This window comes from Balaenoptera musculus, chromosome 4, assembly GCF_009873245.2.
Source record: "Balaenoptera musculus isolate JJ_BM4_2016_0621 chromosome 4, mBalMus1.pri.v3, whole genome shotgun sequence".
Classification (NCBI taxonomy): Eukaryota; Metazoa; Chordata; class Mammalia; order Artiodactyla; family Balaenopteridae; genus Balaenoptera; species Balaenoptera musculus.
In genome coordinates this window covers 14,082,910-14,104,301 of record NC_045788.1, presented here as the reverse complement: position 1 = coordinate 14,104,301, position 21,392 = coordinate 14,082,910, and the positions used below count along the sequence as shown (strand labels likewise).

At 38.8% G+C, this 21,392-nt stretch overlaps 1 protein-coding gene across 9 annotated transcripts in view; it reads left to right on the top strand.

Moving 5' to 3' along the window:
* Window positions 1–1,985: 1,985 nt before the first annotated feature.
* Window positions 1,986–21,392, top strand: part of NPHP3 (nephrocystin 3) — a 43,075-nt gene continuing 23,668 nt past the window's right edge. For 5 of the 9 annotated variants that reach the window (XR_005019722.1, XM_036850921.1, XM_036850919.1 and 2 more), the window contains exons 1-13: window positions 1,986–2,411; window positions 4,539–4,664; window positions 5,238–5,388; window positions 7,158–7,310; window positions 8,708–8,841; window positions 10,243–10,403; window positions 12,433–12,589; window positions 15,151–15,225; window positions 16,549–16,722; window positions 18,666–18,769; window positions 19,747–19,861; window positions 20,118–20,261; window positions 20,747–20,844. Coding sequence is in view for 8 of the 9 variants with exons in the window: in XM_036850921.1 (XP_036706816.1) it covers window positions 2,019–2,411; window positions 4,539–4,664; window positions 5,238–5,388; window positions 7,158–7,310; window positions 8,708–8,841; window positions 10,243–10,403; window positions 12,433–12,589; window positions 15,151–15,225; window positions 16,549–16,722; window positions 18,666–18,769; window positions 19,747–19,861; window positions 20,118–20,261; window positions 20,747–20,844 (1,985 nt within the window). In the remaining variant the exon portion in view is untranslated. Of the gene's footprint in view, window positions 2,412–2,636; window positions 2,697–3,192; window positions 4,195–4,538; window positions 4,665–5,237; window positions 5,389–7,157; window positions 7,311–8,707; window positions 8,842–10,242; window positions 10,404–12,432; window positions 12,590–15,150; window positions 15,226–16,548; window positions 16,723–18,665; window positions 18,770–19,746; window positions 19,862–20,117; window positions 20,262–20,746; window positions 20,845–21,392 lie in introns of those variants that run through there. The other 4 variants (XM_036850926.1, XM_036850925.1, XM_036850922.1 and 1 more) reach the window with 4 other exon arrangements.

Sequence of the window (21,392 nt, the reverse complement as noted above, 5' to 3'; positions counted from 1 at the left end):
TGATTATTCAGGGAAAGTTTCTTAGAGAAAGAAGCTAGACTTTGAAAGAAATGAGGGTTGGCAGAGTACTGAAAGGAAACAGAAACTACGTTGGTATAAGGACAAGAAGAAAATCAGCCCGACTAGGGTGGAAGAACACGGGTAGAGGGATGTTACTGGATAAATCAGAGGTGAGGAAAGGAGAGTCATTGCTCCAGGGCACTGGTCCTAGGCTGCAGAATCTGAATTTACTCCATAAACTATGGGAAGTTATTGTTTGCTATTGGTTTGGAGGGAATGAGTGATGGCTTTTTATTTTAGTATGCAAGCATAATAGTGGAAGTCTCCAGCTGATGCACATTCCAAAGGAGGTACAAGACTAAGATGCAGAATTTTTCAAAGGAGGTGGTCAGAAACCTAGTGAATGATTTCCTGAACCACTGATCCACATTGAGGGTACAAGTATTAGAAGCTGGAGATCAGAAAGGACTTTAAAAGGGAGGAGTTCTTGAGATACTTGATGGTGGGAATGTTTCCCCTTATCTCAGGAGACTATTTGAAGAAGTTAATATGTATCTCTTGGAGTTTGAAGAACACAGTGGCCTGGTATCTGATTCCCTCCTGAAGAAAATTTAAAGGGGAAAAGAAAGGATGACTAGCTACTTTGATGGAGGGAGTGAGAATTGGCCTGCATTCCCAGAGTTCTTTGAGGTGAAAATGTGTTTCCTGTTGTGGTAGACGATGTGATGCCTAAAAGACTTGTTCCTCCAGCCACTGGAAGTGATGCCAGCAGACAGTCCTCAACTGTCAGTCTCCCAGGGGATTGCTTTGGCTGAAGAAAGCTGATGACTGGCTGGTATGGGGGTACAAAGTCCCAGCCCCCCACCGCAATTTAGAACAACTCTGCAGAGCTATCCCAGGATCAGAACTCCCTGTAGATTGGCTAAGGCCTCTGTTGAGGCTGCAGCAAAGCTCAGCTTCTCCCACTGACCAGTTTTGCTTCTTTCCCTTCCTTTCTACAGGTGTTGACCCCAAGGACACTCCCAAACAAACATCTTGCATGGTTATCTCCATTTCAGAATCTGTTTCCCAGGAAACCTGACCTGTAACACCTGTAGATCAGATGTGGACCCCACCAGCAAGTGAACTAGCATGGATTATCTTGGGTCTGTCCAAGTGGGACCCTGTAGGGAGGAATAAACATCAGCAGACAGGATCCTTAAAGTATCACTGAATTCCTTACAGCTGGGGAAGCAGTGAGCACCAGCTGGAATATAGCTGCACCAGCCCAGGTCAAGAAAACCGAAGATTAAAGATTTCCAGTTATGAGGGGGAGGGAGTCTTTGAAGAACTTACAAAACTATCTCTGAGAAGGGCCAGTTTTAACCTTTTGCCAAGTCCAAAGAGCACAAACATCCAGTTCACAGCAGTGTCAATTAAATAAAGCCTTTCCCTCCCCTCTCCTGTCCTCCTTCCCAGGGCTCCAAACCTGGAGAGGTTAGAAACGCGGCGGAGGGGCAAGAACACAAGATAGCGTAAGAGAGAAGATGCCAACCCCACGCTTTTCTTGACTTAAAAGTTTAAAACTGTTTTCCCATCTCTCTCCATTTTTCATGATATCCCTCAAATTCTGTCATGGTCTATCCTTTCCTTTACTTGGTGAGATGCCCCATATTCCTCTAAAGTGCTGTCTGCAGTGTCCCTTGCTGCAAAAAGTCGAAACCTCACCTTGTCCGTAGGCCCTGACGCAGCGCAGTGGTGGACCTGCGCGACCGCCACGCTGCTCGCTCCGCCCCGCGCGCTCCGCTGTCATTCCCAGCCCAGCCCTGCTGCCCCGCCCCATCCGTTCCGCTCCTCTGGCCCCGCCTAGCCACCCTGCCCCGCCCCGTACTACCCGGCTGCCCCGCCCCGTCCTTCTCGTCCGCCCACTGGCCCTCCCCTTCTCGATGCTCTCGCCCCGCCCCTTCCTGCTGCCCCGCCCCGTTTGGTCCCGCCCCCTCCTGGTAGCCTGGTGGCAAGGAGCGGCGGCCGCCAGCGCCATGGGGACTGCCTCGTCGCTCGTGAGCCCCGCCGGCGGGGAGGTGATCGAGGACACGTACGGGGCGGGCGGCGGCGAGGCCTGCGAGATCCCGGTGGAGGTGAAGCCCAAGGCTCGCCTGCTGCGCAGCTCGTTCCGCCGGGGCGCGGGGGCGGCGGCGGGGGCCGGGCCGGGTTCGCTGCCCCGCGGGGCGGGCGGCGGCGGGCTGCTGGGGGCCAGCTTCAAGTCCACTGGCTCGTCGGTGCCCGAGCTGGAGTACGCGGCGGCCGAGTACGAGCGGCTGAAGAAGGAGTACGAGATCTTCCGGGTCAGCAAGAACCAGGAGTTGTTATCCATGGGCCGCCGCGAGGCCAAGCTGGACACGGAGAACAAGCGGCTGCGGGCAGAGCTGCAGGTAACGCCGGGCCCGGGCGCTCACCGGGGACGGCCGCGACACCCGGGAAACTGAGCCCCGGGGCCGCCTGCCCACCGCCCCGCAGCCTCTTGGCCGCACTGCCAGCTGGACCCTGGACGCCTGACTGCTCTGCATTTTAATTTGAGGGGACATACTGTCTTGGGGTCTAAACTGATTCCTTAACTAACCGCTCCCCCCTTTTCTATTTCTGGTCCATTCATTCAGATGCCTTGAAGCAGTTAGCCTGGAAGTGTCCTGAAGCAGCAAATGCTAATCTCCAGAGAAGTAGGTCCACACGGAGCACACATATACACAAAAGATTTTGGTGACATCTGTTGAGGCAACTCATCAAACCCTTCCTAGTAGTTTTTAACCACGCCTCGCCCTCCCACCCCCCACTCCCCTACCCCCCACTCCCCTACCCCCAACCCCCCTACCCCCCCACAAATTTACATAACTCGGAGGTGGGGCTTCTGTCTCGGTTTCTTTTTTTTTAAAAATTTTTTTAAAATTTATTTTTATTCTTTTTTAAAATATATTTTTAAATTTATTTATTCTTGGTTTTTTTTGGCTGCGTTGGGCCTTCCTTGCTGCAGGCGGGCTTTCTCTAGTTGAGGCGAGGGTGGGGGCTACTCTTCATCACCGTGCGCGGGCTTCTCACTGCTGTGGCTTCTTACTGCTGTGGCTGCTCTTGTTGTGAAGCACGGGCTCTAGGCACACGGGCTTCAGTTGTTGTGGCGCACGGGCTTAGTTGTTCTCAGCAGGTGGGATCTTCCTGGACCAGGGCTTGAACCCATGTCCCCTGCATTGGCAAGTGGATTCTTAACCACACTGCGCCACCAGGAAGCCCCTGTTTTCGTTTCTTTGTGAAGTTCCATGGCTGTTGGATTTCAGTGACCTTGAAGTGAATTTTTCTGGCAGCCCCTGATTTTCACCACCTTAACTGCTGTGGTTGAAAACGTTCCCTAGGTATAGTCAAATTTCCTTAATCCATTTGATTAAATTACTCAAAAAACAATTATTACATGCCCTCCCTGTAAAAGATCTATTTTAACTGATTATTAGGAAAGCTATTTTTTTGTGAGCAAAGTCGTGAGACTTTGTGTCATCAGTTTGGGGCCCCTCTGAGGGTTGTAGTTTGTTTACTCTATTTTTCTTTACTATGGAAGAGACTTCTGGACAGCCCAGGTGTTCCTGAGCTCATTACAGTAGGAATAGAATAAATACCTCAGACCTGATTTTTCTAGAAGGAAGAAGCCTTCTTCCTTCTAGACTAGTCCTTCTAGTCAATCCCTCTCCACCCCCACCCCACCCCCATTAGCTGTTGTATAATTAGCACTGTTATCTGGGAAGACATAAGCAGTTTTATCTGTTGTCTTACAGATTTTCTACTGGGCAGTCTTAATGCATTTGCATATATGAAATGGACTTATGCATTTCAGATATCTGATTGCATGCATCCAAGCCATTGTCTTGGATTCACTGCATATTGCAAAAGACTGAGGTGGAGGTAGAAAAGAAAGCCAGACCAACCAAGGTAGAGTGCACTAAGTGTTGACAAATGTCACAGTCCCAGGTTATTCCTGTTACCAATCCTGATTCCTTATGTAACCCTTTTGATTCCTTTCTCACATATCTAGACATTTTTTAGAAACCTTCTGTATTTATTTAATCCATTCAGTCAGACATTTACTGGAAGCCTGCCGTGTATCAGGCACTGCAAGTGCTTGGGACTAGCAAGAGGAGTAAGACATGGAGCCAAGGAGTGCACAGTCTCACAGAAGTAATTATCCTTCAGGTTAAGCCTTACAAGTTGTACTTTTTGTTCTCTTAAAGATGGGAAAGCTGAGGTGTAGTGAAGATTAAGAACTAGTGCAGTATTTCAAAGAAAAAGCATAAATTTCCATTGAAAGCTTAATGTCGAATATCTTCATTTATAATTCAAGCATATTTGCGTTTTTTTTTTCCATTATGTGTTTGAATAGAATGGCAATATGCCATTCTTGATAACTGGTGAAAAAGTAAGTAGATTTTTAAAATTCTAAGATATTTAATATGTATATAAGATAATGTAAAATTTGGGAGGCATGCTATTTTTGTTAGAAATAACAAGGTAAATTATTCCAGGCACTTCAGAAAACTTACCAGAAGATACTTCGGGAAAAGGAAAGTGCTTTAGAAGCAAAATATCAAGCAATGGAGAGAGCAGCTACTTTTGAACATGACAGAGATAAAGTTAAGAGGCAATTTAAGGTAAATTTCATACATCTTTATCCCCAAAGTGATATGGAATAAAAGCAGTATATTTTAAAAGTTCATATAATACTGCGATGAATAACCAGAAGTAAATGATGTAGGAACCATGAAAGTTATAAGAACTAAACTAAAGCACTTTTTACATTTTTGAGTTGGACGAGGTAAACTTAAGGTAGTTTCAAAGAAAAGGTATAAAAGTGAACATTTTAATAGGAATTTGGGGGGGGCGGGAAGGAAAGTGTTTCTATTAGGGGAAAGCATTTAGAATGTTTGGGGATGTTTTCTATGGGTGAGCATTACTGGCATTAAATGGGAGGGGGACAAATTTGCTAAACATCAGGTAGCACACGAGGCAGCTCCACACTACAGACACACATCCTGCTGGAATTCCAGTGGGTTCCAGTTACAAAACAGTGATGTAGAGGTACTCAGATTATTCATTCTACAAAAGGGGAGATCAAGGACCAAATGAATATTGATTTTATGAAAGAAAGAATTTTCCCTTAAAAGTTTATGATACAATTTTTGATTATGGAAAAGGGTTTCAAAATTAAAATCCTTCTTTTAAAGATTTTTAGGGAGACCAAGGAAAATGAAATTCAGGATTTATTGAGGGCCAAGCGAGAGTTGGAGAGTAAACTTCAGAGGCTACACGTTCAGGGGATCCATGTATTTGATCCTGGAGAGTCTGATTCAGATGACAACTGTACAGATGTTACTGGTAAATTTATTTCCTATTTATAATATTTTGAGATTTCAATATAGGTATAATGATTATAGAGCCAACTTTGAATCCTTTTACTTATAAGTAATTGCTGTTACAAATAGAGTTGCACTTTCTCTTTCTCAGTTGTTATGACAGCTCTTTTCTATGAAGTCCATGATGTAGAGGCTGAGGTTCCTTCTGTCTCATTGCTCTACCAACCTTAACCCATAGCTTTTCTCTCTCTGGTCTAAGATAGCCCCTCTAAGTCCCAACATCACATCTACAATTTAGCCAGGGGGAGGGAGGGAATACCTTACTTTCCTTGAAAGCACAATCTGAAAGATATACAGATAACTCCTACTCAAATCCCATTGGCCAGAACTCTACCTAGGAGGATGGGAAAGTGTAATCATTAGGGGGAGAGCCATGTGTCCACATAAAGTTTGGGGTTGTGTCACTAAAGGAAGAAGGGGAGAATGGATGTTGGAGGACAGTTAGTAGTCTCTGTCACATTATTTTTCCACATAATTGATATATTCTTTACAACTATCAGAATATCTGCATAATATTTCATTGAGTGGTTTCCAGTGCAGTTTTGTGAAATACTTTTAGAGTTTTTGTTTTACAATTAAACATAGAAAGTGTTTTTTCTAGAAATAAAGAAAAACTGGAATCATAGAATGAAAGGGTCCACTGTGTTCCAAGGAAATAATAATGAAGTGTGATTGATTTTGAGAAATATTCTATTTTAAATGCGGTGGAAAAATGCAGTCACTCTCCCATTTATTAAAAAAACTATAATTATATTCTTACAAACTGATGTATTTTGGAGTGAAATACGGCAACTGATAATTCCCTCTTAATTTTCATTTTAGTACCATTGGAATTTGACTAGCATCCTGGGACTTTTATTACTAACTTTTGAGAAAAAAAGTGAAGTGATTCTTAATGGCATTAGTCCTAGTGATTATTTCAGTATTGACATATGTTAAAATGTACAGGGTTTCAAAACTATTATATTCTAATTCTCTTAGCAAGTTAATAAAAATGAGTTAATATTTCCTCATGGGTCTTTCTTCCTATTTCAATATAAACATGAAGAAGGAATGCTTGAGGGAATGTCACTCATTATTTGTCACCCACAAATAATAATCTCAGTTTTGCCAGAGATTTAGCCCAAATACCAGTTTACTTATGTTTAGTCAAGGATGCCATGAATTATTATTTATTTAAAAAAATCAACGTGTTCATAAGTACCTATTGATTCAGAAATTAATTTTTTTGCTCTGGGAGGTTAAAGAAAATGTGCTCTTTACATCCTTAGCTTACATACTAATGAATTACCAATATTAATTACTGGTGTGCCAGTAATAGTCTTCCTTTGAAATTCTTTCCTTCACATTTTACACTGATACCTAAATCATATAGTTAGGAATGTTTTTTAGAATTTTTTTGTTGGGGGGTGTTTTTAACTCCTCTCTGTTATTATAATTCTTTTGGTTATTGTATTCCTAATTTCTTTTCATCTTTCTCTTTTTAATCCCCTTTTTAAGTTTGAGATGATAACCAGAATTATGTTAACCACCACCTTAGAACTTGCCAGAAGTTGGTGGCAAAGTACTTTCAAAATCATTGTTTTGATTTCAAAATCAAAGTTTGAATATCTGTTGTATTTATAATATTGTAGTATTTTTTGCATTAGAAATCCATTGAATATATATGATAAGTTTTTGAAATTTCAGTGAAATTTGGTTTTCATTAGATGAAATCTCTTGCTTTTACAGCTGCTGGACCCCAGTGCGAGTATTGGACTGGTGGAGCCTTGGGAAGTGAGCCCTCCATAGGGAGTATGATTCAGCTTCAGCAGTCTTTCCGGGGCCCTGAGTTTGCCCATAGTTCTATAGATATAGAAGGACCCTTTGCTAACGTCAACAGAGGTAACACACACCATTTGCCAATTACCTTGGTTAATGGTAGTGACTGTTTGTGTACTATAATCTTGTGCTGGGAAAACTGCCATCAGCAGAGCATGAGACTTGTGTTCTGGGTGTCTTCCACTGTCAAACCATCATGTACTGGTGCTTGTCACTGACCAGGAGTGATGAAGTTACATAATTCACATCAGGATCAGATGGTGCCTCCCAGCCAGACTGGCCAATAGGTTCTAATAACTGAATTTCTGGTCTGAGTTCTCGGATATTTTAGTTGAGCGGTGAGAGCCTAATGTAGATTAACTGAAAAACAGTAGTGTTTAGTCTTTCCCTCTGCATCTTTGATGGTGTTGAAGGTTAGAGAAGTTGTGGAGTAGAGTACAAAACTTCAGTTATATAATATAGTATTCTTATTCATTATCTTTTATATAATTTGGTATCCAAAACAGCTCTTAAGATCTGTTCAGAATTTCAATACCACCTCAGATCTGAAATGTTATAAGTAGCTCCACTCTTTTCTTAAAACTTTGAAATATAGGGACTTCCCTGGTGGCACAGTGGTTGGGAGTCCACCTGCCAATGCAGGGGACACGGGTTTAAGCCCTGGTCAGGGGGGATCCCACCTGCCGTGGAGCAACTAAAGCCATGGCTGCTGAGCCTGTGCTCTAGAGCCCGCGAGCCACAGCTACTGAGCCCACGTGCTACAACTACTGAGGCCCACGCGCCTGGAGCCCGTGCTCCATGACAGAGACAGGCCACTGCAGTGAGAAGCCCGCGCACCACAACAAGGAGTGGCCCCTGCTCACTGCAACTAGAGAGAGCCTTGCGTAGTGGCGAAGACACAATGAAGCCAAAGCTAAATAAATGAATAAATAAATTTTAAAAAAACAAACAGAAAAACCTGAAATTATTTATCTATTAGCAAAATGAAGATTATTTTTTTAATTATGCATTTTGAAGTAGTCAAATATGTCTTAAAATATTCATTCTCACTAACTATCTTTTGGTTATTTTTTGTTTTGTACCATTCTTGAACTTTCATTTTGACTCAATGTATTTCAAGAATAATAAGTAGATAAAACTATAGGCCAGCCTGGGAATGTAGGCTCTCCTCAAGTAGCAAACTAATTGAACAGCCCATGTTGCCTAGTTCCCTGACATTTGATTGGAGCCACGGGTACCCCAGCAAAGACCACTGGTGGCATTGATTGCTTTAATCCCCAGGATAGAATTTGAGGTTAGAGAACTGATTGCCTTCTAATATCTTATTCTAGAAGCTTTGTCGGTATTACAAGTGAGATCAAATGATGCCTGTTGTTTTCTTTCAGACTTTTGGGGAATCATCTTGTCAAATGTTTTCTAGTAATCTTTTTTCAGTAACTTATGAGAAATTTTATTTTCAGATGACTGGGATATTGCTGTAGCTAGTTTATTACAAGTTACCCCCTTGTTTTCACATTCTCTGTGGAGTAACACTGTCAGATGTTACCTCATTTATACAGATGAAACCCAGCCCGAAATTGATCTTTTCCTTAAGGTGAGGACATTTATAAATTCTGTATTCACTGATTTAAAATAAAGTTAATATTGTGTCCCGGTTATGATACTATTGATTGCCTGAACCAAGTAGTTTACTACCTACTAGATTATGTCTTAAAGAGTTGGAAGCATCTTGGGCTTTTCTTAAGAAAATGTCTTACTCAGTATTATCAGTATATTCAAATTAAGACCTTGGATCTTTATGCTTTTGAATGCTTCATTACACGTTCTCCACAGTGTTTATGGCCCTTACTGATGGTGCCTGCTATAGTTAATACCTGCCAGCTCTATTCTTGAATCTGTTTCAGATTATGGCAAAATTTAATCCTTGTCATGGTTTTAAATTTTTCAAGGCAGCCATTGGGGTTAATCTAAGGCAGGGGTCACCAAACTACAGCCTGTGGGCCAAATCTGGCCTGCAGTCTGTCTGTGTATGACCTAGAGCTAAGATTGGTTTTTACAGTTTTAAACGGTTGAAAAAAATCAAAAGAAGAATAATATTTTGACATGAAAATTATATGAAATTCAAATTTTGGTGTCTATAAATAAAGTTATATTGGAACACAGCCACGTGCAATGTATTGTCTCAGGTTGCTTCTCACTAATGGCAGAATAAATTATGATGGAGACTAAATGGACCACAAAAACCTCTGCCAAAACAGCCAAGTTCTTAAGCTGTTATTAATTTGCCATCTTGCCCTTTACAGAAAAGTTTACCAACTACTGTTCTAACTGAATTTTAAATAAATATGCATGTCACATGCCATACCTGCTATATTAACATCATCCAGATTGTTGATTAATAAGTTCATTTAGCTTTCCTTTTTGATAATAATCAATTTTGGTAAAAAGACAAAGTATTTTGAAAACCAAAGCTTCTACTCAGTATAGGCTGTTCCCAAACACATGTTGAGGGAATTACTAATTTATTGTGTAATAATAATCATCATTACTAAGTACCTTAATTTGTTATAGACCAACATATTTTTATATCTGTTTGCTTTAGTGTTCTAATATATCACGGCGGACACTTTTTACTATATAAATCTATGGATTTACATTTTTCACCCTATAACAATAAACAGAAGTCATTTGTAATAATAAAAATAACTACCAAAGCAAAATAGCCTAATACTTTACTCCTGTTGTTTTAAGTTTATTATGAGATGAATCATTTTCTGAGCTAGGAAACAGGAAAGTTGCTAAGCTATTACTATTTTTATTTTATAGAGAAACTTGCCTTTTCTCTTAAAGGTTTTCTTTAAGATGTGATCATATATTTTTTAAAGTTTTAAATCAGAGAATATCCAACATAACCTTTTTGATTTTAAGTAGTATAAAGCTGACTAGATCTTTAGTTAAATAAGCTGTGCTTTCTTATGTTTTAATTTGTTTTTAGGACTATTCACCTAAACTTAAAAGAATGTGTGAGACAATGGGATACTTTTTCCATACTGTGTATTTTCCAATTGATATTGAAAATCAGTACCTCACTGTAAGAAAATGGGAAATTGAGAAGAGTTCATTAGTTATCTTATTCATTCATTTAACCTTACCAAGGTAAGATGAAAATTTTATAATTTATTATAGAAGTTAAACTCATAAATAGAATTGAGATTACCAGATGAACTTGAAAGATAAGTTCTAATTGCACTCTTATAATCAAAAACAATCCATGAAATTCAATAAATTCTATGACTTTTAATACGTGAATAAAATAAAAAATTAAAAGTTTCACACTGTTAAGCTTGTTTAATAGGTTATAAGATTAACATCATTCATGTAAAGATCATTTTAATCAGGGGTCAGCAACCTATGGCCCTCAAGTCAAATCCCGTCAGCCACCTGTTTTTATAAATAAAGTTTTATTGGAGCACAGGTATGTTCATTCATTTATGTATTGTCTACAGCTGCTTTCACACTACAACAACAGAGCTGAGTATTTCAGCAGAGACTGTATGGCCCGCAAAGCCCAAAATGTTTACTAGCTGACCCTTTACAGAAGAAGGTGGTGACCCCTGATTTCAATAATCAGCATTAACCTTCATTATTTTCTTTCTTCAGATACAGATTTAGAGGCACTTGAACACTTGCATAGGTGTTAAATCATATTTTTAATTCTCTGAGGAGCTAACTACTTAAATCCAGTAAAGTGAGCAGTTTTCTTATAATGTGAAATATAATCACACCAATGAATCTAGTCTGCAAATGAAGCTTTTTTTTTTTACCAGTTAGATATATAGATAGAAGACAAAATAAGATAGATAGGAGGTTAAATGAGAAGTTAATTTTTCATTCTGTATTTTCTGTCTCATTGGATTTAATCCTTCCAAAGCATTTTTCTCTTTTTATTGAGGACCAACTCTGACTTTAACTGTGTTTGGAAGTGTTTGGAGCCCTAAACTTTATGAGAGTCCCTGCAGTATAACCTATCATTGATCCTTAAGACTCTACCCAGAGGCCAGGTGGCCAGGGAGCTACGTGGTCAAGGAACCTTTTCCCAAAATAAGTTTAAGGATTCCTTCAACTTGATTTCCTTTAGTTGGAGTCCTTTACCTCCCCTTCCCTCTTTTATTTTCCTGTTTTGTTTTTATATTAAGAATATATCCTGTTTTATTCTTTAATATCTAGGTAGTATTTTATCTTAGGTGATAGTATATGTCATTTGTTGTTTTTCTCTTGTTAATTCTTTAATCGTTAAAACCATGTTGTTTTTTCTTTCTGTTTTCTTCTTTTTGCTTTTTTTTTCTGTTTCGTATTGGGGCAGGTATTTTAGTTTTTTATGCAAATTCTGAATCATATAATGGCTTTCCCCTGTATACACACACTAATTTGCCTTTCTAGACAAACTTTCATTTAATGCTTTTTAGAAAGGGGAATTGTTTAGTTTTCCTTGTGATGTAGAAAACACTAGTAGGTTATTTGAAGATTTTTCTGGAATTTAAATAGGAATAGTACAAACTGTAGTTAGGGTACATTGAGCATAGTTAGAATTTTTTTTTAACCTTTACCACGGTCAAGATTTTAATAGCTATCTAACCTTCCCCATCTGCCTCTGGATCTTTCTTACAGTGTATCTGGGGTATAAGGGTTCAGATCATTTATTGAATGAGTAAAGGCTAAAGGACTAGAGAAGAGAAAAATCTTGAAACCTTGAGGCTGATGATATTTGTGTTTTAACTTGAAATTATATAATTGTGAATAGAATTAGGTTTTCCATTTATTTGCAAAGTCTCATGAGTATGGACCATTATTTTGAGCAGTGTTTAACAGTATTTTTGAGAAGTTTTTTTTAAATTAGATTTTAAAAAATTAAAATTATGTATGCTTTAAAATTTAATTTATTGTACAGTTGATTGTACCTACTCTCATTGTCTGCTAGTGAATATATTATACTTTAATATTGACACTTAGCTAGAATAGAGCTATAAAAACATCCATTTTTGGAAAGTTTCACTTATTCTGCAGCGGGGCCTTTTCTGGCCACTTGTCATTGTAGTAAATCCCCCTTCTTGGCACTTAGGTTAATTGACTAACTGTGTGCTGCCACAGTGCAGTGTAGCACAAGAAATACTGATTTCCAATCTAGCCTGTTACTGGAAGACTGTGAAGAAGCTTTTCTGAAAAACCCTGAAGGCAAACCACGATTACTTTATCATCGTTTGGAAGATGGGAAAGTCAGTTCTGACTCTGTCCAGCACCTGATTGATCAAGTTTCTAACCTGAACAAGACCAACAAAGCCAAGGTAAAATTCATAGGTTGTTTTTAAGAACATGCTTGGCAGAGAGAGGTGCTGGCATGTTTGGGGAGAGGAAGGAAGCCAGCGGGGCTGGAGCAGAGCGAGTGAGGGGATATGAGTAGGAGCGGTCACGGGGGCCGATGCTGAAGAACCTTGTTTTTTTTACTTAGAGTGAGGTGGGGAGCCATTGAAGGATTTAACAAAAGAGGAAGAAATGCTATTCTGACAAGACTCTCCTGGGCTGCTGTGTTGAGAACTGACTGTGGTTTGGAGGGAAGGTAGTGGGGTAGGGCAGAGGTGGAGAGCTGTTGCCGTCATCCAAGTGAGAGATACTGGTAGCTTAGACCAGGGTGGTGGTAGAGGATGTGATAAAAAGCAGTAGGATTCTGGATAAATTTTGACAGAGCCAATAGATTTCCTAACAGATTAGTTGTGGACTATGAGAGAAAGAGAGGCATCAACAGCAATATGTGCCTAAAAAGTGTATGATCTGTAAGTGGATAAATCAGAATCTTTACTGTGCTTTTTTCCCAAGCACAGAGTCCTTCTATCTATTGTTGACCAAGGATTAGTGTAAGGAGGAGCCTTTTCATAGTAACCTTTCCTGAAAGCATTGGGAAAAGCCAAAAACTGATGACTAGTAGAAGGATTTGATCATCCCTATATGCGTGGTGGGATATATTTTAGAATAGAGATTACAGGCTTTGCATTACTGCATGCTGAGATAACTTGGTAAATGTTTATAGTTAGTGTTAAGAATACAATCAAAAACAACTCTAGGATTTTGATGAAGTTTCTGTTTCTCTATGCCTAGCCAGAAAATAAGATCAAATATGAATACAAGCATTTTTCTTGAGGCCAGCATAACATAGTGAAGAGTCTAAGACAAGAGTACATTTTTATTACAGTTAATCTCCAGAGCCATTTCATTCTTTGTTTGAATTATTTTAGTACCAGCCTAGTTCACTAGGTGCCATGACGAAAGATATTAATCTTTATCTTTTTTCTATTTTTTCTATAAATATTGCTTTTAAAAATTAGTATACTAGAGGATGAATTTTTTTATATAGGAGTCAAATAAGATCTCTCTACTATGATTATAAATTTAAATGTAGGATAAACTTCTTTGCTTTATTGGCATAAAGATGGATTTTGAAGGTTATGTGTATTGAATGGTACAGAAATACATAAGATGAAATTAAAGTAGCTGTTTAACTCATGTGTGTGTGTCAATGTGTAGGCATGCATACATGTGTGTACACACGTGTACGTGTGTATATGTGTATGTGTGTTTACAAAAAAAAAAAATGACCTTTATTCAGGACATCAAGAGAAGGGACACTCAGCAGAGTGATTAAAACAATAAAGGCCGGTGTTGGTTTTCCCAGCTTTGGAATGCTCATACCCAAAAAGGTGAATTGATTAGCAAGGTATCCACAAGTTCTTACCTGAAGCAGAAATGTGAGAATTCAGCCATTGGAATTTTCCTGAAAAAAGACCATTCCTTTCACCCTGGGCCAAGCCCCCCAGCCAAGCAGGGGAGGAACTGAGAGTGACAGTTGGGGGGCGGGGGGTGCCTTGTCCTCTGTACTGGCTCCCCAACCTGTCCCCCAAGTGAAGGTCGTGGAGCTGCCCTCAGCCTTGGCACATGGCCCCTCCCCCCACCACTCCTCTGGATCATTCCATAAGTAACCCACAGATTTGCTGAGCACCTACTGTGTGCCAGGCCCCAGCCCACAGGAGAAGGCAGAGGGGGCCCCATTGTCTCCCACGAATGAAAGGTTCCCTCTGACCACTACAGCCTGGGACCCCAACCCTTCCATGTTTCCTCAGGTTACCCTGGTTACCCTTCTGAAACAAACAGGCAGAAAGCAAGCACTATTCAGGGAGGGCTTTTATATGAACCTACGTGTTCAGGTTATAGGACAAGAAGAAAAAAACAAAAACTATTTCCCCCAAGGCTGTGAGCTGAAAAGAATCAAGCCAAATTTAGGAATATTTTCCACACTCTCTGCTCCACATGATAAAATTTACTTCTGTTTGCATCCAAGTGCTGGCAGGGACAGAGGCTCCATGGCCTCACTACACACCATGGGGGTGCAGACGCTGCTACCAAGGCCCCAGCACACACCATCCCACCTCTCTGGTTCCTTAACAGGTTCCTGCTGTCACATGTCAAAATGTGCAGGTGTGTGCATCATCCAGACCAAAGTGGACTTTCAGTGGTGACACCAGGTCCTGGACAGAGTTTTGGTATCACCAACTCCAGTCACTTTCTCAGATGGACACATAAGCAAAAAAGAAAGCATACTTTTTGTTTTATTTGCAACATTGTTCACACTAAATCCCTTGTGTGACCTTAGATGAGTTTTTTAACTTGCCTCAGTTTCCTCTTCTATGAAATGGAGAGAATAACAGTGTCTCCCTCATAGGGTTGTGAGGGTAAATGAGCTAATATACACAAAGTACTTAGAACAGTTCCTAACATATAAGCACTCTAAAAGTGTTTACCGCCCCCTCCTCCTCCTGTTATTTTCTTGTTGTTAAACTTCTTTTTTTCCCCCCAGATCATTGATCACTCAGGAGATCCTGCAGAAGGAGTCTATAAAACCTATATTTATGTAGAAAAGATTATTAAACAGGTAAATGTGCATTCCCTGTAAGATTTCTTCTCAAATATCTTAAGAGTGATTTCAATAAAATTGGGTTTTCCAGAGAAAATCGCTTGTTTGGTTGTTTTTGAAAACAATACCAGGGTAAAGTGCCCTCGTTTCTGGCAAGAGTCCATCTGGTGGTATTATTGTGTTATTCCCAGTACCATGTATCTGTATCTCTCAGTTGTCTCACAAACGATTTGATGTTTTAATATCCGTTAAGTATAAAATGGATTACAAAAGTGGTAGGTAAAAAGGAAGTAAGTATATGAGGGATAATGTTCATCCTATTCAACAGAGAGTCTCCTTAGATTCTGTGTGCACCTTGAGTTTTTGTATATTAGAAAAATCTGTCTTAAATTTTTCCACCACATTATCCCCCTAGCAATAGAGAGGGGTGAAAACACACCTCTAGGTGTCTGAGATCATGGATCACAGAGGTGTCTCAAACTGAAAGTTTCTATGATGTCTCAGTATTATCTTGAAACTTTATGTGAATTATATATTCTGCTTGATGTTTACCTGTCTTTTTTTAATATTAAAAATCATTTAAAATTATGTATCAGCAAAAATTCTAATAATGATAAGAAAAAGAAAAAGAATTCCCTATCTTCAAGTAAAATGGGCACCAGATGTTTAGCTTGCGTTTATCCTTACCTGCTGGCCCCTCCCTCAGGGTACCGGGGACCCTATTTGAGAAGTAAGGGACTAAATTACTTTTTAAAATTAACTTGTGTTACAAGTATGCAGATTTGTTATCAAAAAAAAGAGTGAGCCCCAAAATAAGATGAATTGAACAGAGTAAATGGCAGTAAGTGAAAATGGACATATTGACCAACTTTACCATTTGTACGACAACATATTTTCAGTGATTAATATAAAGACTAGACATCATAGCAGAGATATTTGATATCAAGAAACCCCATCTTAGTAATTAAATGCTTGTAAAAATGTAAAGCAGCATATTTCTTAGGCATTAGCACGGTCTTTAAAATTGTTCGCCAGCCAGATATAGCCAAAGATATTGTGTAACATCTTTCAGAAACCAGATTCCCTCTAACTTTATTTTTAATGAATGAGAGTGGTGTTTGTTTTTATTATTTTAATATTTCTTTACTTCTTTTCTTTATTTTTAAACTATTGCTTATTTTTATAGTTATAAATTGATCCCTGGAGGTACCATACAAAGGCCATAGGTTTGGGCTTGCCCTCCGAGGTAGGTGAGGGCCATCTTAGGCCTGTGTGCTGACAATACTGTACAAGGTCTTCACTTCCTTTGTTTGCTTTTGTGTGCTTGCTCTTGGTGTTCAGGACATCCTGGGCTTTGAAAATACAGACCTGGAAACTAAGGATTTGGGCAGTGAAGATTCTATTCCAGAAGAAGATGATTTTGGTGATGTTCTGTGGGACATACATGATGAACAAGAGCAAATGGAAGCTTTTCAGCAGGCTTCAAATTCAGCCCATGAGTTGGGATTCGAGAAAGTAAGCATTTGGAGTATTGTTCCAACAAAGATCAGTTGCTGCTTAAAGCCTGTGTCATAATTGTGGTTTCATCTAATTATAGTCAAGGTTAAGGATTGTGCTAGTATCTGCCCTCATGGCTTAATTATCCATGTTGAGACATGTGCTTAGGTTTGTATCATATGAAAGATGTGTGAGATTCAAATATACTTATGAATATCAAACATGTTTAGTTACAGATTAGGATTTATCAACTACATGTTTATTATGCTACCATCTGCAATTCACCAGACCAAGTTTAGGATACCTAGGAAACTTGATGAAAATAGTAAGGCTCTCTATTGTTCCAATTATTGGAGGAATCAAAATACCAAACATTCAGAAAACAAAGCAGAGTAGTTAATGCAGTAGGCAGGTCAGTCCTTCAGCATCCTTAAATATCTAAGCAAATAAACAAAACTAGAAGTGCACAAAGAATCTGTGTTCAAGTTCAAAAATACTTAATAATATTTTAAAATTAATATAAGAACTAATATCTTAAAGAATATTACAGTAGCTGTCACTAACAGCTGTATTTTTATAGGATTTTTAATGACTTTCATAATTTAGACTCTCAGTGTTTATGTCCTGGTTCCACCATTTCCTCACTATGGATTTTGATCAAGTTACTTAGCTCTAAACTTTGACTTTCTTGTCTGTAAAATGAGGGTAACTAATAACACCTGTCTCACACGGTTGTTTGGGGGACTAAATCAGGTCATGCACATAAAGCACTTGGCACGGTACCTGGCATATGGTAAATGTTAAATTGTTGTCATTTTATAAGAGAGGCATTGCTATCACTATTTTATTATATAAATGAAGAACCTAAGGTCCAGATTATAGTTTGCCTAAGAGCATACAGGGTGTAGATTGCAGATGTGAGATTTTAACCTAGGTCTTCTGGCTCCAAATCCTATGCTTTCTTCTATGGCAAGGGGTCTTAATGTGGGAAACATGGGTCTATAAATGGGCTTTAGTTGGGACCATGAACTAAATTGTTAGGATTTACAAGGTCATAAATCAATTAAGCCCTTTTCTTCTTGAGAAGTATCATTTCTATGAGAAATATTTGAGTTCCTGGGGAATATGATATGACAAACAGAAAAATTGATTGAAAAACTATACCAAGTAATTATTTATTGTAGTTGCTGGAAATTTCTGCTACCCTAAAGCTCGCATAAACTACTTATTTATTACACATTCTTTTGATTCCTCATCAGCTACCATTTAGACCACTGGTACACTTAATAAACATCCTAACCCCCAAGATGACTTTGGAAACTCCTTTATAACGACTGAGATATTTCAGTTTTCTGAGTGTGTCCTTTTCAGCTCTGAACGAGGTTTTCCTATCTGGGGAAAGCCTAGGAAATAGGAGTTCTTGGACTTTGCATGGAACACATGCAGTTTCAGAAAGATCTCAGGTGTCCTAGCTTGGTTCTCAGTAGCATGTTGGGAGACTCCAAGACCCCAGACAAGACCCCCTCTTGTTTCTCTGGAAACTGAGATGGTCTCCAGGACAGGTGTTCTTCTGACCAGGAGATGTAGGATGCCTGCTGGTGCCCTCAAGGCCATCTGTGGTACTTTCCATGGTTCAAGAACTTAAGGTAATGCAGTAGTCTCCCTGCAGCGTTTTGCAGGACATCTGAATGGTGCAAAGCCCCATGGGGATCTGAAAGGTTGCCCCTCATCCATTAATACTCTGGTAGGAGAAATTGGGGCCCATTCTTAGTTTACTACTTTGGACATATTTAACTGGCCATAAAAATAAGCAATTATGAGGGTGCTATTGATTAAAAGTAGATTTCATTTTTTCATGCAGCTTTTCTCCACTGATTTCAGAGGATAATCAGAAATTGACTCTATTTAGTATTCTAAGAGGCATGTTCTTCTTCACAATTTAAATTCATTTTTATTTCTAGTATTACCAACGCCTTAATGATCTAGTGGCAGCAGCAGCACCAATTCCACCCCTTCTTGTATCTGGAGGACCAGGCTCTGGAAAGTCCCTTCTTTTATCAAAGTGGTATGATTCAGTGCAATTAAATTGTTATCGTTGTCATCATTTGAATTACTGAACTCGTTCAACAAAATGAATTATTGAATGTTTACCTTGCTGCAGGGCCTGTACTGAACATTAAAAAAGCAAAAGGAGTAATATAACAGACTCATGCCCTGAGATAGATACAATTTGAAAGTTAGAGAGAAGATACAGAATGAGAAAGGAATAGGAAATGTGAGCATTTGTGATTGTGTACATAAATTATGTAGGTCAGAGCTAAGGGAGTGGTCACTGTGGCATGGAGTTAGGTGAATTATAGAGGGCATGTGCCTTTATTTTCAATTACTGGCTTTGTCTTAAAAGTTTCATTGGGATTTTAAATATTTGAAACAAGACAAAGACTGACTATTTAGAGTAGAATAAATCATAAAGAATATCAAAATAAAGGATAATCTTTACTGCGAATGCAAACTAGTTCTTCAAATTATGGACTAAGGTTCATATAAGCTAATAAACTCTTAGTTTTATTTTAGTTCATCATATTATTGAAAAACAAGTGGTAAGACCATTTTCTTTCACTCATAGTTATTATTTACATTGAGGAGTTAGTGTATGTTGTTTCCTTTTTATTGCCCTTTTATTCAGAGTCATGTTTGGAAATACTATTTTTATACTTAACAAAGAAACTTCCTTTTTCCTTTAATAACATACTTGTAATTAAAGGTTAATGCTCATTTTACTAATACTTTAACCTCAAATGTATAGTGTTTTGGTTTACGTTAGTAACACCAATTTGTAATTAAAATGAAGCTATAATTTTTAATGGTTTATTTAAAAGAATCTAAAAGTGGTGTAAAAATGGAAGTTTCCCATATTAATTCAAAATTGACTGACCATGTAATTACTAACAGGTAGCATTTGGTGCTTACTGCATTGTGAATTCTTTTTTTGTTGACCGTAAAGGAGCTTCATCAGTCTTATAAAAGGTCTTTTTCTTTCAGGATCCAGTTACAACAGAAGAATTCCCCTAACACACTAATTCTTTCTCATTTTGTGGGGAGGCCCATGTCAACCAGCTCAGAGTCTTCCTTGATTTTTAAACGACTGACTCTAAAGGTAGAAAAATATACCGTCTTTTGGAGTTATCAGAATTTTTATTTAGATTCAGAAGTTGTCAGGCCTGAGTACCTGATGATAAACCAATTTTCAGTATTACACATTTGTTTTGGTTTTGCATAAGGTTAAAAATTGTACTCAATGCAGTTGGGTCCTTTTGGTGACAATTTTGGCTTAAAATGCAGAGACAGAAATACTTCTCACCAGTTGTGATACAGTGTAGCTACTTTAATTTGCATGTGTTCTCACCTTGTAGTTGATGCAACATTCTTGGTCAGTATCTGCTCTGACACTGGATCCTGCTAAGCTTCTGGAAGAATTTCCACATTGGCTGGAAAAACTCTCTGCCCGTCATCAAGGCAGCATCATCATCATTATTGATTCTATAGATCAAATTCAGGTACGTTTTCACTTTGTAACCTATTGATATACTCAGAAAGAGACAAAAATATTAGTAGTGACTATAGCAGACATTTAAATCATATGTTTGTGAGAAGAAAATCTTGATGTTGTTTCTTTTATTTCTGCTTAATTTCTAGAGAGGAAGCATGTGGATAAAAAAATATATATATATATATGCCAGTAGATGCTAGTATCTTATTGGGAAGGACCAACTGTATTTTCACAATTAGCAAATATTGTTCATTTTGACATGGTTTTAGGGCCTTGACATTTCCTTACATGCCCAGAATTCAGATCAGTGATAGTAGTGTTTTGCCACTTGTTCTTCTAATATTCTGAGATAAATCATCCAAAAAATAAGATTTTATCCTTAATAATAATGAGAAATTTAATGAGAGTTTCATTTTACTTGGGGAGCTGTTATTGGGTTGCTTTTGAAATATTTTGAATTAATAGATGGAATTTTGTTTTTATATTTTTAAGCAAGTTGAAAAACACATGAAATGGCTGATAGATCCACTGCCAGTGAATGTAAGAGTAATTGTTTCTGTGAATGTGGAAACATGCCCTCCAGCATGGAGGTAAGTGCTAAATTTAATTCTTTCAGATTACATGAAATTTTTAAAGTAAGGTTTTTGATATGTGTATTTCTCATATTTTTCATATGATGTCAGTGAGAATGGGGAGAAGTGGACAAATTCAAGAAAAGGATGCAATCTATAGGATTTGGTGGGAGGTTAGATCAGAGATGTGAGGAAGAAAGCTAGGATAGCTCCCAGGTTTCTGGCTTGAGAAATTAAGTAAACTGTGGTTCCATGAACTGAGATGGGAAACACAAAGGATGGGCAGGTTTGTGGAGCAAAGGTCATGACTTTTGTCTTTGGACATGGTTTGTTTGAGTTGCCGATTGTAGCTCCAATTGGTGATGTCTAGTAGGCAGTTAAATTTATGGGTGAGGAAAACGGGGAAGGCCGGGCTAGGAAAAATAGACCAGAGACCTGTGGTCCTGAAATGCAAGCTTACCTTAACAGTCCTCAAAAAGGGATGCAGTGGCTGAGTTCTGTAAGGCAGTGTTTCTTGACCTATTTTTGCCTCCCCACCCGAGGAGCCCTTTAGTGATTTTCTTCCT